This window comes from Castor canadensis, chromosome 1 (genome assembly GCF_047511655.1).
Source record: "Castor canadensis chromosome 1, mCasCan1.hap1v2, whole genome shotgun sequence".
Taxonomy (NCBI): Eukaryota; Metazoa; Chordata; class Mammalia; order Rodentia; family Castoridae; genus Castor; species Castor canadensis.
In genome coordinates, this window is record NC_133386.1 from 157,181,665 (window position 1) to 157,198,922 (window position 17,258).

Sequence of the window (17,258 nt, forward strand, 5' to 3'; positions counted from 1 at the left end):
TATAAACCACAACTTTGTGTGCAATAAAACTGAAAATGGTGAAAGCAATATACTTAAGGATGGTGTCACAATAGAGATTTAGCACAGGCTTAGATTAAAAATTAATCAACTTATTCATTAACACTTACGAGGCTAGGGAGATATCCTACAACCTACCAAAATTAAAGAAGATTGTTCTATCAGGGCTAGATTGAAATTTAATGCTTTTTATTTGGGGAGGGAAATTGTAGGGAATGGAAAAAGAAACTTTTCCAAAATGTGACATTCATTATTGAGTGTAGAACCAAAAGTTTACATGAGGACTGGGGTGAAACCCGAGTAAGGCCTTTCCAGACACGCTGAAGTCAGTGTTTGTTTAACAGCTCTTGTCTCAATCCTCACGAGAATGATTATTATCTTGACAGTTTTAAGATCAGGGCAGAAAAAAGAAGTTAAGAAATCTTCCCAAAATGATAGGAGAAAAGTTGGCACTGAAATCTAATCTGTCATACCAAAGCAGGGGCTCTATGTCACTGCAACGCCATTTCCCAGTATCTCCCAGGATCCCTGAGAATGGGTATCTCTACATTCATCCTCCTCAGGAGAACCTGAAGAGCTCTCTGGAGAGCCAGCTGGAGGTTCTGTTGCCACTGAGCCACTGTCTAAAAGAGCCAACAAAGAAGTCGGTGCAACTATTAGCAGATAATGAGATAACGGAACTGAGAAGCATACCAAAAGAATGTACCAAAATCAATCTGAATCCAAAATACTGGGACTTTTAGGACACCAATGGCTAGGTTGAGAAAGCAGGCCAGCTCTATGAGGCTGATGATCACATACAGCCTGGTTATCAGCTTTTGCCTAGAGCTGTAAGAAATCTTGACTAGCAAGACCTGACTACACACAAAAGAAATCACAAATAAAGTAATATGACATGCAATTATGTGAAATCAAGTTTCAGACAACAGTAATAATCTAAACCTCTAGGCAAAAATCCACAATTATTCCCTTTTAAGGAGGCTCAGCAGCAGAGACGGGGCCCAGAGTAGGACAAATATGATGTGTGTGTCAGGCAATGGCAGTGACATCAATGGGCCACAGCATTAAGGATACTCAGGCCTGTAAGGTAGGCAAAGGTCCACAGACTGATAAAGAACACAACTGCATTTCCTGCCAGCCTAACCAAGGCTATGCAGAAGGTCAGCAAGTTCATGATCCAGCTCTCCTTTCAAAGTTATAGTGGAATGTCTTTCTCATTTTCATTCATTATTGGGATTTCAGTCCCACAGGCTGGAATGGTTGGATCCATGATCAGAAACCTTCCACACAGGCCCCTGAGAACACAAACAAAACTTGAATGCTTGCTTCTTGGTCACCAGTTCTAAGAACCATACTGCTATTTGGGAACTACTATTCCTGTGTTATAGAGAAGAAAGTACAGTTTGGAGAGTTAAATTTTTTTGAAATTGTAGGATTCTGGAACTTGGATAAAACACAGTATTTCTTGATTGTTAAGGCCTGGGCTTTCTCTATTGCAGCATAGGTCCTGTATGGTGTCAACACTTCCACTCATTGTTCTAGGTAATGTAATGACCCCTAGTGGCAGGAGAAAGACGAAATCCTGGAGATACAGATTTCCCTCTCAGGACCAAGAATTTAGAAGCCTCCAGCATTAACTATAGGTACCTTCAGTGAATGAAAATGATTCTGGTAGTATGGATAAATGATATCATGATTTAGCATCATTAAGGTAATGTGACTTGCTAGGGAAGGTGTAGGAACTTCCAGATTTCATGGGCTATAATATCTCAATGAATCCACTTCATGAGGATAGGAAGGACTTTATTCTTGTCCATTATTGTGTCACAATGCCAAGTTCCAAGGTGAGGACAGAGTGAGTTGTTAAGAAATTTGTAATTTACAAATTAATTAATGAATTAATGAATAAGGAAGATAAATTTATTTGAAAATTTGGGCCAAAGTTCACACAAAAAATGTTTAAGTGAAATTAGTCACCTGAAAACACATATGTGAAGAAATGGAGGAAATCTAATTTTCATGGTTCCTTTTGTGGAAAACACTGGTGTGTTAAAAATAACTCCTCATGCCTGGAGGGGTGGATAATGTCTCCATCCCAAGAAGCACAAATATATGGCTTTACTGAGAAGCTAGAAAAGTTTATGCCTAACATTTTTTTCTGCTATTGAGTTGTTTGACTTCCTTATATATTCTAGATATTAACCCCTTGTCAGATGTATATTTTGTAAGTTGCCTCTTCCTTTTCTTCATTGTTTTCCCTTGGTATGTAGAAACTTCTTAGTCTGATAGAATCCTCATTATCTATTTTCACTTTTGGTTCCTGTGTTGTTAGGGTCTTGTCTAAAATATCCTTGCCCATACCACTCTTGGGGATATACCCAAAGGAATGGGACACAGATTACTACAGAGGTACTTGTACACCCATGTTTATTACAGCAATATTCACAATAGCCAAGTTATGGAAATAGCCAAGATGCCCCACAACTGACAAATGGATTAAGAAAATGTGGTATTTACACACAATGGAATTTTATGCAGCCATGAAGAAGAATGAAATCTTATCATTCGCAAGAAAATGGATGGAATTGGAGAACATCATCCTGAGTGAGGTTAGCCAGGCCCCTCCCCCATATGCAGACTTTAGATCAAGGGCAAACACAACAAGAGGATAGGACTTTGATTACATAATAACGCGAGTGCAAAAAAAAAATATGGCAAGTGCATACAAGAAAGGTATGAAGATAGGTAGGTAACCCTCCCCCCCCCCAAAAAAGAAGATAGAATTTGATGTCTTTAATGCAAAGGAACTAATGCAGAAACTTTAAAGGAACAGAGGCCAATAGGAGAAGAGGACTAGGAACTAGAGAAAAGGTTAGTTCAATAAGAATTAATTTAGAAAGTAAAACATATGTACATGGAAGCAAAACTAGGAATCTCCCTATATAGCTATCCTTACTTCAACTAGCAAAAACCCCTGGTCCTCCTTATTAATGTTTATATTCTCTTCAACAAAATTAGAAACAAGGGCAAAACAGTATCTGCTTGGAAGTGAGGGGGTGGGGGCGAGAGGGAGGGGATGGGGGAAAAGGGAGGGAGCAGGGGGGAACAGGGGAGTAATGACCCAATCATTGTATGCACATATGAATAAAGGAAATTTTTTAAAATAATAAAATAAAATATCCTTGTCCATTTCAGTGTTCTGAAGCATTCCTTCTATGTTTAAGTAGTCTTATAGCTTTCAGTCCTATATTTAATTATTTAATCTGTTTTGAGTTGATTTTTTGTAATTAATGGACATGTAAATATCCAATTTTCCCAGCATAATTTATTGAAGAGACTGACCTTTCTCTGATGCGGCTTTGTCAAAATCTGTTGCCTGTAGATCAGTGACTTTAATTCTAGAGTCACTATTCTATTCCATCCTATGGTGTCTGTATTTATGTCAATGCTGTATTGATTCAATAACTACAGTTTTGCAGTCAAATTTGTACTTAGTTATTATAATACCTTCTGCTTGTTTTTCCTTATTGCTCAAGATGCATTTGACTGTTTTGGGTACTTTTGTGGCTCAATTTAAATTTGGGGATTTTTTTTCTAGTCCTATGAAGAATGTCGCTGATATTTTGATAAGGATTGCATTGAATCTATAGATCACTTTGAATAATTATGGGCATTTTAATAATACCAATTTTCCCAGTCTATGAGCACAAGATGTCTGTTGCATGTGTGTGTCCTCTTCAATTCTTTCAGTATTTTATAATTTCAATTATAGAAATCTTTCACCTCCTTGGTTAAATTGACTCCTAAATATTTTATTATTTTTATATGCATTGTAAATGGGATTGCTTTCTTGATTTCTTTTCTTTTTTCTTTTGTGATACTGGGGTTTGAGCTCAGGGTCTACACCTTGAGCCAGTCCACCAGCCCTTTCTTGTGATTGTTTTATTTATTTATTTATTTTTGTGAGATAGGTTCTCACTATTTGCCCCAACTGGCTTCCAACCGCAATCCACCTGATCTCTGTCTCCTGAGTGGCTGAGATTATAGGTGTGAACCACTGGCACCCAGCTACTTTCTTGATTTCTATTTCAGGTAATTCACTATTGACAAATGGCAATGCTACTGGATTTGCATATTGATTTTTATTTTGAAACTCTGCTGAATTTGTTTATTTCTAATAGTATTATGATGAAGTCTTTAGAGCTTTCTAAATATAAGATTATGCTAATCACAAAAAAATGACAATTTGACTTCTTTTCTGAATGGGATGACTGTCATTTCTTGCTTTTTCCCAATTGATCTGACTAGAACTTCCAGAATTATGTTGGATAAAAATGGTAAAAGTTGGCATCCTTGTCATGTTCCAGATATTGGAGGAAAATCTTTCAGCTTTTCTCCATGCAATATAGTGTTAGTTGTGGGGTTTTTATATATGATCTTTATTATGTAAGAGTATTTTTCTCCCCTACCCCCCCCAGCACTTTTTATCATGAAGGGACATTTAATTTTACAAAATGCATATTCTTTTTTTACTTTTGAACCCAAGGATTCATCGGTTTCTCAGGTTTCTTTTTTTTTAACTTATATGATTATCATATTTTATTTCTTTCATGAGTGATCTTTCAATGCAAATGGCTGAAACCACCAGAAGAAAGGGACTAAGGCAGAATGAAGAAAAATAGAGGAGATGAACCAATTGGGGCTATAATACATATATACATGGAACTATCACAAGGAAAGCACCTGTGTGTCTACCTTTATCTCAAACAGCAAAAATATAATTTTTTTTCTTTTTTCTTCTACAAAATCAGAGAACAGGAAGGCAGAAGAGGTCCTGCCCAGGGGGTAGGGGTGTTGGTGCCAGTGGGAGAGGTGAGGTGATAGAAAAAGGGGGTAGGAGGGTGAATATGATACAAAAATGTGTATACATGTATGTAAATTTAAAAAACGATACCTGTTGAAACCATTCCAGGAATGGGGAAGAGGGGATAAAGGAGAGTGGTGCAGGGGGTGAATTCAAGTATGATGTATTTGATACATTATAAGGACTTTTGTAAATGCCACAATTTACCCCAACCCAGTACAACAATAAAAAAATAAAATAAATACATTTTCTATACCTATTGAGATGATCATATGATCTTTGTCCTTAATTCTGTTGATGCGGTATACTACATTTACTGATTAGATATTTAGAAGCAACCTTGCATCCCTGGGATAAAATCTTACATGATTTTGGTGAATAATCTTTCTAATGTGTTGTATTTGGTTTTCCAGTATTTTGGTGAAGATTTTTGCTTGTATGTTCTTTAAAGATAATGGTCTGTAATTTTTTGTGGTTGTTAGGTCCTTTATGTGGTTTTTGTATAGGATTAATGTTGGCCTCACATAATATGCTGGAAGAATTCTTTCTTCTTTATTAGAATAATGTAAGGAGAGTTGGATCAGTTCTTTAAATAGAACTCAGCATTGAACCCAGGTGTTTCTGAGTCTTTCTTTGATAGAAATTTTCTATTATTTCAATCTTATTACTTGTTATTAGTCTGATCAGGTTTTCCATTTCTTGATGAATCAGTTTTGGTGGGTTATATGTTCCTAGAAATTTGTCTATTTCTTCTAGGCTAGCAAACTTCTTTTTCATAATAATATCTAATGATATTTCAGTGCTGTTGGTTGTGTCTCTTTTTCATCTCTGATTTTACTTATTTGATTCCTCTTTCATTTTCTTAGTTAGTCTAGCTGTTTATTGGTTTTTATATTTTATAAAGAAAATGTGGGTCTTTGATTTGTTGATCTTTGGCATTGTGTCTTATCCTCTAGTTCATTTGTTTCTGCTCTGATCTTCATTATTTATTCCTTCCTACTAATTTAGGATTTGATTTGTTCTTGTTTTTCTAGCTCTTTGAGATGTAGCAATAAGTTTTTTACTTGAGAGCTTTTTGGTTTTTTTTATGTAGGTGTTGATTGCTGCAAATTTTCTTCTTAGTATGATTCTTTCAGCACTTTATAAGTTTTGATATGTCATGAAGTCTATCTTCACATGCCCTGGTGCCAGGGTAGACTCAGATATGCCTCATCCACAGTCATTACCCTCTAGTTATGCATTGTGGAATTCTTCCCACTCTGGGCAGAATCACAGTGGATTGCACCAACCCCAGGCTTAAGTGATGTGGAAAGTCTGGAACTGTGCCAGTAACAGGTGATGACACAGCTCCAATCTAACTGATTTCTATTCCATTCATCATCACCTGTGACTGGTTATAGCAGCCATAGTCCACAAGTTCACCTCAGCAATAGGCAGTCCATAGCAGTATGGGCCTTCATCCTATCCCAGGGTTGTGCTTGCCTTGGCAGACTGTGGGATCAGGTTATAACAAAGTTTGAAGGTATTGGTGGCAGAGGTACTCCGGTCACAGTGATTCTGCCTAGAGTTGGGCAGAAGCCCCAGGCTTCTGTACCATGCCTATGGCCACCAATACCATCAAGTTCTGTGATAACCTGAACCCAAAGCCTGCTAAAACAAGCACAGCCCTGGATTAGGATAAAGGCCAACACTACTATGGACTGCCTATTGTTGAGATGGACTTGAGGACCATGGCTGCTGCAACCAGCCACAAGTCATGCTGGCAGGAATAGAAATCAGACAGACTGGGACTATGTGTCTTCCCCTAGTACTGGGGTAGTTCAGAGGTTCCACTTGCAGGTAGGTCTAGGGATCTTGGCAGTGTTAGGCTTCACTAACCTGATACTAAGTTCTAAAGTAAAGTACCCTGTTCAACCCCTGGTCCTAATCCTCTTTTATGAAGTCTTATTCCACACCATGCTACCCAAGGTTGGGGTAGTGAGGAGAGTCTATTGGACACCTAGGTTGATGCTATTCTGAGTTGTACATGAATCTTACAGCTGCAAGAATCTGCACAGTCTCAAGTGTACCCTAAAGCCCATGCCAAAGCTGGCAGCAATGTGGGCCAAAAAATGAATCTTTTTCACTAGGGTGTAGGTCTCTGCCTGGTTCCAGGACAGTTCTAGAGCAAGCAGTGTTCTGGTGATAGCTGTGCTGCCTAGGGTTGGGTGAAGTTGGAGGTGACAGTACCTTGGAAACCAATCCTAATGTTCAGCTGGTTTGCATCTGAGTCTCACAGCCACAATAATCTCCATAGTCTCAGGAAAGAGTTGTCTGTCTACTCTAAGTTTGGCAATTAAGTAGGTAGAAACTCAAGTCTGATTAATTAGCACATAGCTCTTGTTTGATGCTGGGTCAGATATAGAATGTCTGTCTATAATTCTGACTTTGTTCAGAGCCTCTGATTTCTACTAGGTGATGGGTCTCACTATAATGGGCCTGGCACTGAGTTCTAATGGAAACTTCTGCTGCTTTTTAAGCCTTTTCCCTATCTAGTGGAGTTTTGCTTCCAATCCTGCTACTCAAGGTTGGAGGATAGGTGGTGGGATTTCCAGTTGCACATTTCCAGTTGCGCAGCCTGTGGGTATTGATCTGGTGGTAGAAATCATGGGTCTCTGCTTAGCACTGGGTTTTACCATGGTGGGCTGGTACTAGGTTTCAAATTTAAGACTTGGACTTTATTCCTTGTCCTTCCAAGCAGAGTCATCTCTCTCTACTCTGTGCTTCTTAGAATTTGGGAAAGGTGATAGAGAAAACTCCTTCCTATCTTCTTCAATGTATCTTTTCCTTTAACTATACTATAAGCAAGAACTCTATTAGCTGGTTCCCTTAGCTCTTGTGAAGGTAGTTTTCACATGAATAGTTGTTCAACTTTGTGGGTCTGTGAGAAGACAATCACCATGGGATCTTACCCAGTGAAGAATCTTGGTCTTACATTACATTAATGTAAGTGTGACTTACCTTAACTTTAAATGTATATTGCAAACTTCAGGATAATCACTAAATAAATATGTAAAAGAAATATAATGGTTATATCAAGATGGAATAAAAATATAGTGACACAAAATGTTCCCTTCTCTCTAAACCAGAGAAGGGAGAAAAGATTGGAGTACAAAAGATAAAGGTGTTGAATAGGACTGGAGTGTATCTCAGTAGTAGAGTATGTGCCTATCATGCACAAGGCTCTGGTCTCAATCCCAGCACCACAAAAAAATAAATGATATTGAATACAAAACAGCTGCTTGTTTGTTAGACATTAACTCACCTATATTAATATTCATTTAAATATGAATTTTCTAAAATAGCAATTAAATAACAGTGACTTGTAGTGAATTTCTAAAAAAAATTCCTAAATATATCATTGCCAGAAATGCACTTTAAAAGTGAAGACATGACATGTTAAAATAAAGTGGTAGAGAAAGATACATCATGGCATTGGAAATCCTGTCACTTGCTACAATATAGGGGGATTTAAAGGACATTATGTTAAGTGAAATAAACCAAACACAAAAGAAAAGTATTACATGATTTCTTCTGTTTGGAATATTTTAATGGAGCCAATACATAGAAACAGAGAATAAGATAGTGGTTACCAAATTTTGCAGTGAGAAATAGAAATTGGGAAAATGTAGGTCAAAAAAATAAAGTAACAAATATGTAGGATGAAACAACTCTAATATACAGCATGAAATCTCTGTAATAATAATGTATTGTATTAAGGATTTTTCCAAATAAATATTTCTTGCCATAAGGATAAAAATAAATAACTATATGAGATGATGAAAGTGTTAATTGCTTCAGATATCATAACCATTTTGATATATATATCATATATATACACATATCTTATGATATGTAACTAAAATACATGTAACTTGATTAATAAATGCTGTGAATTCCTGGTAATAATATAATTCTGATAGAGGTCTCATTTCAAGAGTACATGGAATCTAGTGAAACCTATTGGAAACCTGCCACAAGGGATTAGAGAGCCCCAATAGAAGAAGAATCAGGGCAAATGCAAAGAGGAAGAAATGGGAATAGATACTCTTGGGATGCTAAGAGAGGTGTTGTAAAAGGAAACTTCAAACTTTAAATATACATAGATGTTAATGTGTCTGGTTATAAAACTTAACTTCATGCTTACCAAAGTTGAAAGTGGCAAAAGCAATGTGCTTAAGATGGAGACCCAAATTTGGTAAATGGAGGTTAAGCACAGGCTTGTCTTTAAAACGTATGCTACACAAGTGAGGTATGAGGATAGGTAAGAAACCCAAAAAACATGATAGTATTTGATATCATCAATACAAAGGAACTAATGCAGAAACTTTAAGGCGACAGAGGCCAATAGGAGAAGGGAATCAGGAACTAGAGAAAAGGTCAGTTCAAGAAGAATCAACTTAGAATGTAACACATATGTACATGAAAGCAATGTGAGCAATCTCCCTATATAGCTATTCTTATCTCAACTAGCAAAAACCTTTTGTCCTTCTTATTATTGTTTATACTCTCTCTTCAACAAAATTAGAAAATGTTATCATTTGCTGGTAAATGGATGGAATTGGAGAACATCATTCTGAATGAGGTTAGTCTGGCCCAAAAGACCAAAACTCGTATGTTCTCCCTCATATGCAGACATTAGATCAAGGGCAAACACAACAAGGGGATTGGACTTTGAGCACATGATAAAAGCAAGAGCACACAAGGGAGATATGAGGATAGGTAAGACACCTAAAAAATTAGCTAGCATTTGTTGCCCTTAACGCAGAGAAACTAAAGCAGATACCTTAAAAGCAACTGAGGCCAATAGGAAAGGGGACCAGGAACTAGAGAAAAGGTTAGATCAAAAAGAATTAACCTAGAAGATAACACACATGCACAAGAAAGTAATGTGAGTCAACTCCCTGTACAGCTATCCTTATCACAACTAGCAAAAACCCTTGTTCCTTCTTATTATTGCTTATACTCTCTCTTCAACAAAATTAGAGATAAGGGCAAAATAGTTTCTACCGGGTATCGAGGGGGTGGGGGGGAGAGGAAAGAGGTGGAGTGGGTAGTAAGGGAGGGGGTGTGGGCAGCGGGGAGAAATGACCCAAGCATTGTATGCACAAATGAATAATAAAACAATAAAAAAATTAGAGATAAGGGAAAAACAGTTTCTGCCTGGAAGTGAGGGGGTAGGGGGGGAGAGGGAGGGGGTGGGGGAAAATGAAGAGGGTGGAGGAGTAGAGGGGAGAAATGACCCAAACACTATATGCACATATGAATAAACTAAAAAATAAAAATAAGAAATAAAATGTATGCTATATACAGTCACTGAGTCATTTACTTAATGAACCTTTTTTTATTTATTCATATGTGCATACATTGTTTGGGCCATTTCTCCCCCCTGTCCTGCCCCCAGCCCTCTTCCTCTCCCGCTACCCTCCTTGCTTCCAGGCAGAACCTGTTCTGCCCTATTTTCCAATTTTGTTGAAGAGAAGACATAAACAATAATAAAAAAGACACAGTGTTTTTGCTAGTTTGAGATAAGTATAGCTATACAGACAGATTCCTAGCATTGCTTCCATGCACAAGTGTATCACAACCTGAATTGATTCATCTTTACCAGACCTCTTCACTACTTCCTGGTCACCTTCCCATAGTGACCTCTGTCAGCTTAAGATTACTATATTAGCTCCTCTACAGTGGACACATCAAACACTTTCAAGTTTTAGGTTTCTTACTTTTCCCTATTCCTCATGTATGTGTTCTCCCTTTAGCGTGTGACCCACGTCCAATAATATTACTGCATTTGTTTTAAGTTTAAACTCCACATATGAAGGAGAACATACAATTTTTGGCCTGTTGAGCCTGGCTAACTTCACTTAAGATGATGTTCTCCACTTAATGAACATTTATTAAGATACTGGAGTATTTTAAGACCCAGTTTCAAGGAACTGAAAAAGAAAGATGCCCAAAATGTAACATTCACTAGTCCCTATCAAATACGGTGACCAAAGAAATTCAGACTTTACCCAAACAGCTTTGAAACTTCTGCTGAAGGAGTGATTTGTCAAAAGTGGGAACAGTCCTGAACCTCAGAGTTGTTGAAACTCACAAGGGGTTAGGGTGAGGTAAGGTAGTTCCAGAGACACTGCAGTCAGTATTTGTTTAACAGGCTTTGTCTCACTTAAACCTCATAAGGAAGATTATTATCTCAATGATTTGAGATAGGCAAACAACTGGACAAGGTTATAAAAATCGCCCACATTGATAAGTATGTTCTCAAAGCCACATCTGTCTGACCAAGGCAGAGGCTTTCAATTGCTGCATCAGAGTGTTTCCAATTCTTCCTGGCATCTAGAACCCTATGACCATTTTCATTTTCTTCAGGAGTATCCTGCATGACCCTCTGGAGAAGCAGTTTGAGCATCTGCCACTGTCACTGCAGCTGCCTGAAGGAATCAATGATAAAGTAAATGGTGGGGCTGGTACAATTGTACCAGATAAAAGTCACAAAGGATACCATAATGAAAACTCTGGTTCACATTAAGAGGAAACAGTGGATCCCAAAACAGGTTGAGAAGAAGGAGGACCAGCACTGTAAGCATGATGGTTACATACAGCCTGATCACTGGCTTCCACCTGGAGTCACAGAGTATCTTGACTGGTATGGCCAGGCTGGACTCAGAAATAACCACAAATAAAATAATCAGCCATGCAGTAGTGATGGAATCAAATGCCTGACACCAATCATAATTAAATCATTTTAATCATAATTAAAATCCCTAAACAGGAAGCCACATTCTCCCCTCAGGGAAGCTCAGCAGCAGTAACAGGGCCCAGAGCAGGATACACATGATTGCAGATACACATTGCATCAATGGCAGTCATACCAGTGGTAGCAGATTGGCCACAGGACCAAAAGGCAGTGCTCAGTAACAGCCCTGAGCATACATGGCCCACAAGGTAGGCAGAACCAACACAATAATGAAGAAGCTAGGAATGAAGGAGAGGGAATGGAAGAGGTCAGTAATACTCTACATTGTAATTTGGAAGCAGAAGAAAAGAAAGTTGGCCCCAGCCAAGTAAAGAATGTAGACAGAGAAGGCATTCCTGCACATGCAAAAGCCAAGAAGCCACAGCACAATCACATTTCCTGCCAGCCCAACCAGGGCAATTATGAGGTTAAGCAAATGGAAATTAAAAATCACCATGGCACAGGATGAAAGAAGAGTGTGGTCACTTCCATTTTGATCCCCCAGCCTGGGGTGGCTGAAGCCATGTTCTAGTGACTAGTATCCCTGAAAAGACAAGACATGAGTAACTACTGTATGATCTCTGATTCTCAGGACTATGTTGCTATGTTGGGATGATTGACTTTGAGTTACAAGGGAGAGAAAAATAAGCATGCAGCCAAGATAAGCATAGTAAAGCCAGGAAGCTCTAGAACTTACTTTCAAACCTATTGTCCACTGACTCCAAATCTTGGGCTCCCTATACTGCAATTCATGTCCTCTACTAACATTGGAATAGTTGTAGGTCCCAGCACACCCACACAGCATCTTAGGCTGAGTGAGACAGAGAAAGAACTCTGAGCCCAGCTTTCTGTCTATCCTGAGACAGAGGCTTCCTCTCAGATTCAGGAAATTGGAAGCCCGAAGCATGACCCATGGCCACCTCAATGACTGGGAGGGATTTATCTAACAGGGAAAAGGGAAATTATGATGTGACTTCTTGCTACGATCAGTGTGATTGAAATCACTGGAAAGAATTCACCCCAGCAGAGTTCATTGTCTTAGTTCTCCCAAGCCAACAGGCTAAGCCTAGCCTTTAGACAGCCTTTTCTGGTTTGAGGTATAAAGACAGGTGAAAGAAAATGATTTACTGCACTCCACCAAAAACATCTAGCAAATTTCAAAATAAGAACCCTGAGGGAAAAATTTAGCATTGCCATCCATTCTCTTCTTAGCAAGGAGAAACCATTAACTATTTTTTTTTATTTTCTGAGATTGTTTTGTATCTGTTTTATTTTGCTTTCTCTCACTATTATTTTTTATAACTTCATTCCATATGCTTTATCTCTCCATCCTGTCTTGCTTCTTTCTTTATTCCTAGTTCCATTTTCCATTACTTTATTATTAATACTTTTAATCTTACTAAATTTAACCTCCAGTTTATCCTATATTATCTTAGTGTCTTTCTTTTCCATCCGTATTGGGAGTGTAGTTGCTGTTTCCAGTTTTTACCATATTTGAATATCTGTTCAGTCTTTTCTCTTGTAGATAACAAATCTAAGAGGTTCAGCACATAAAAAGGACCTTAACTCTAGCCTCTGTTGCTCTTTATGGCACCTTATAAGTAGACCCTGTTCAATGGAGGTGAGAAGCATGGCTTTTGTTTTTCCCTTTCTCTTCCCCCCAGGTGTAATGCTGATATGTTGAGGAACCATGAAAGTCCAGTGTAATAAGGGAACCATTCTACAGATGAGGTAGCAGCACAGTGGAAGAAGTTCTAGTGTTTGATATCTTGGTATCACCATTCAGGTCTAACAAACTTTCTCTCTGGTTTAAGTCACTGTATGATAATGGGATCCTTTTTATACCATTATGTGTCATGAAATTAAAATGCATATAAAAGCATGTAAACTGGGCAATTTTGGTTTCATTAATCACAGCCTCAAATCATCCTAATATGATGACAGTGACAGATTATTTGAAAGAAGTGACACCATGTGAGGAGGTACAAACAAACACTTTCAACAAAGTATCAGGGTACAAAATCAACAGACAAAAATCAGTATCTTTTTATATACACCAAGAGCGAAACACCAAAAAAGATATCAAGAATATAATTTCATTCATATTAGACATAGAAAAATAACAAAATGTTTAGGCGTAAATCTAACCAAGAGGTGCAAAACGCTGGGTAGGCAAAGCAATTCTGAGCAAAAGGAGCATTGCTGAAGGTATCACAATACCTGATTTCAAACTATAGTACAGAGCCATAGTAACAAACACAACATAGTTCTGGCATGAAAACAGACATGTAGAACAATGGAACAGAATATAATACTCAGAAATAAACCCTCACAGCTTCATTCATCTGGTTCTTGGCAAAGGTGTCAAAAACATACGGTGGAAAAATACAGCCTCTTTAGCATACTGGAAAACTGAATCTGAAGAAGACTGAAGTTAGATCCCTTTTAGTCACCTTATACAGAAATCAATTCCAAATGTATCAAAGGCCTTAATTTAAGAGCTGAAACTTTGAAACTACAAGAGGAAATCATAGAGGAAAATTTCAAGATAAGGTATAGGCAATGATTTTCTGAACAGGTCGCTAATGGTTAAGGAAATAAGAACAAGAGTTCACAAATTGAATTACATTAATTAAAAATCATCTATGGAGCAAAAGAAACAATTAAAAGAAAGCTTGAAAAATGAGAGACAATCTTTGCAAGTATTTATTCATCTGACAAGAGATTGATATCTAGACTATGTAAAGAGCTAAAAATATTAAACATCAAAAGAGCAAATAATCCAATTAATAAATGGGCAAATGAACTGAGTAGACACTTTTCAAATGAAGAAGAAAATGGCTAATAAATACATGAAAAACATTTCAACAACTTTAGCCATCGGGAAAATGAAAATAAAAAGTACATATAGTACATCTCACTCCAATCAGAGTGGGTACCATCAAGAAAACTGCTGTGAGGATGCAGGGGGGAAGGAATGCTTATACACTGCTAGTGGGAACATAAATTACTCTAGGCACTATAAAAAGTCAGTATGAAGGTTTTTCAAAAAATTAAAAACAGATATACCATATGATTGATCCAGTTATACCATGTCTGGGTACATACTTGAAGAAATCAAAGTCAGCATACACTGGTGATACCTGCACAGCAGCATTCTTCACAAGAGCTAACCTGTGAAATCAGCCCATGTGACATCAATGAATGAATGACTAAAGAAAATATGGCATAAACAGTTCATGCTAAGGGGAGGTTACGAACAGGAAAGGGAAGTTTAAAGAAGGGGCTTAAGAAGGAGAATATGGTGGATGTAGTTTCTATACAAGAATGAATATAGAATTTTTAAACCTGTTGAAATCACCATAAGTAGGGGACTAAGGTAAAAAGGAGAAAATAGAGGGATGAATCAGTTTGGGTTATAATATATGTTAGATGGAAATATCACCCTAGATAGCTACCTTAGACAAACAAAATGTCTTTAAAAAAAGTAGAGGACAGGAAGGCAAGACAGGTCCTGTCTGTGGGGGTGTGGCACCAGTGGGAGGGGGGAGGATGTAAGGAAAGGGTATAGGATGGTGAATGTGGTGGAAATATATACTCATGAATGTAAGTGGAAAAATGAGACCTGTTGAAACTATTCTAGCAATTGTGGAGGAGGGATAAAGAAGAATGATGGAGGGGATGAATTCAACTATGAAATATTATAAGAACTTTCATAAATGTGGCAATGTACCCCCAGAATAACAATAATATAATAAAATAAATAAACATACAAAAGTTAGTAGTTTTTAAATATATCAACAATGAAGAGATTAAGAAAGAAATCAGAAAAACAATTCCATTCACAGAAGCTTTGAAAAAAAAAAAACTAGGTACAAACTTAACCAAGGTAGTAAAATACCTCTACAATGAAAACTATGAAATCTTGAAGAAAGAAATTAAAGAAGACTCCAGAAGCTGGAATACCTCTATGTTCATGGATAGGCAGAATTTAAATTATGAAGATGGTTATTCTACTGGAAGCAGTATACAGATTCAATGCATCTCAAGTCTCAATGTCATCCTTTGCAGAAATTGAAAAGTCAATCCTAAAATTCATATGGAGGTGTCAAAGACCCTGAACAGCAAAAGTAATTCTGAGCAAAAAGAGCAACTGAAGGTATCACAGTACTGGACTTCAAATTACACTACAGACCATAGTAACAAAATCAGCATGGTACCAGCACAAAAACAGATTGAAGGCAAATGAAACAGAATAGAAGACCCAGACATAATATCACAGAGCTTCATTCATCTAGTCCTTGACAAAAACATACTCTGGAGAAAAGACAGCCTCTTCAACAAATGGTATTGCGAAACTGGTCATTTACATGCAAAAAAGACTGAAACTAGAACTCTATTTCTCATCTTGCACAAAAATCATCTTCAATTGGATCAAAGACCTGAAACCTTGAAACTACCACAGAAAAACATGGGGAAATAGGGAAACCTCTGGAAGGTATAGGTAATGATTTTCTGAATAGATCTCCCATAGCCCAGGAAATAAGAGAAAGTATTTACAAGTGGGACTGCATCAAATTTTAAAGTTTCTGAACATCAAAAGAAACAATTACCAGAATCAAAAGACAACCCACTGAATGAGAGAAAATCATTGTCAGCTATTTAACAGATAAAGAATTAATATCTAGAATATATAAAGAGGTCAAAAAACTAAACACCAAAAATACAAATAATCCAACTAATCATTGGGCATACGAATTAAATAGAGAGTTCCCAGAAGAAGAAATGCAAATAGCTAATAAACACATGAAGGAATGTTCAACATCCTTAGCTATAAAGGAAATATAAGTTTAAAAAGTGACACTGAGACTCCATCTCACCCCAGTCAGATAGTCAATCATCAAGAAGACAAACAACAAACGATAGCAAGGATATGGAGTAAAAGGAGCTCTCATATACTGTTGGTGGGAATGTAAACTAGTGCAACCACTATGGGAATCAGTATGGAGTTTCCTCAGGAAACTAAAAATAGAACTACCTATATGACCCTGTCACCTATACCACTCTTGGGCACATATCCAACTAGTATAAATCAATATATAAAAGAGGTAACTGCTTAGCCATGTTTATCGTAGCTCTGTTCACAATAGCTAAACTGGAATCAGCCTTCTGCTAAAGGAGGGAGTCATCAAAACTGGGAACAGTCCAGGACCCCAGAGCTGATGAAGCTGATGTAAGGAGGGAGAGAAGCCCTGAATAAGGCAGTTCCAGAGGCAATGCAGTCAGTGTTTGAAATGATAAGGGCAAAGTTAGCTCTCAAAGCAAATATGTCAGAACAAAGCAGGGGCTCTTCAACACTGCCACTCTGCTTCCCCACGTCTCCAAGTTTCCCTGAGGAAAGCTGCCTCCACATTTGTCTTCCTCAGGGGTGTCCTGCAGAGCCTTGTGGAGAACCAGCTGCAGATTTTCACTGATGATGCTGCTGCCTAAAGGAGTCAAAAAGAAGTAAATGACAGCATTAACATTGCTGTTAACAGAGGCAAAGCTAGATGAATCTTGAAAAAAAACCAAAAGAAAAGAATATAAGAAGTAGTA

The 17,258-nt window shown here is 37.6% G+C and overlaps 1 protein-coding gene across 1 annotated transcript; it reads right to left on the reverse strand.

The window, feature by feature from the left end:
- Positions 1-504: 504 nt before the first annotated feature.
- On the reverse strand, positions 505-12,120 carry LOC141411414 (mas-related G-protein coupled receptor member B1-like). Its single transcript, XM_074042945.1, is given in 5 exon segments — positions 505-641; positions 11,210-11,403; positions 11,405-11,646; positions 11,884-11,902; positions 11,948-12,120. Coding segments are annotated over 5 exon segments (765 nt in total).
- Positions 12,121-17,258: the final 5,138 nt, after the last annotated feature.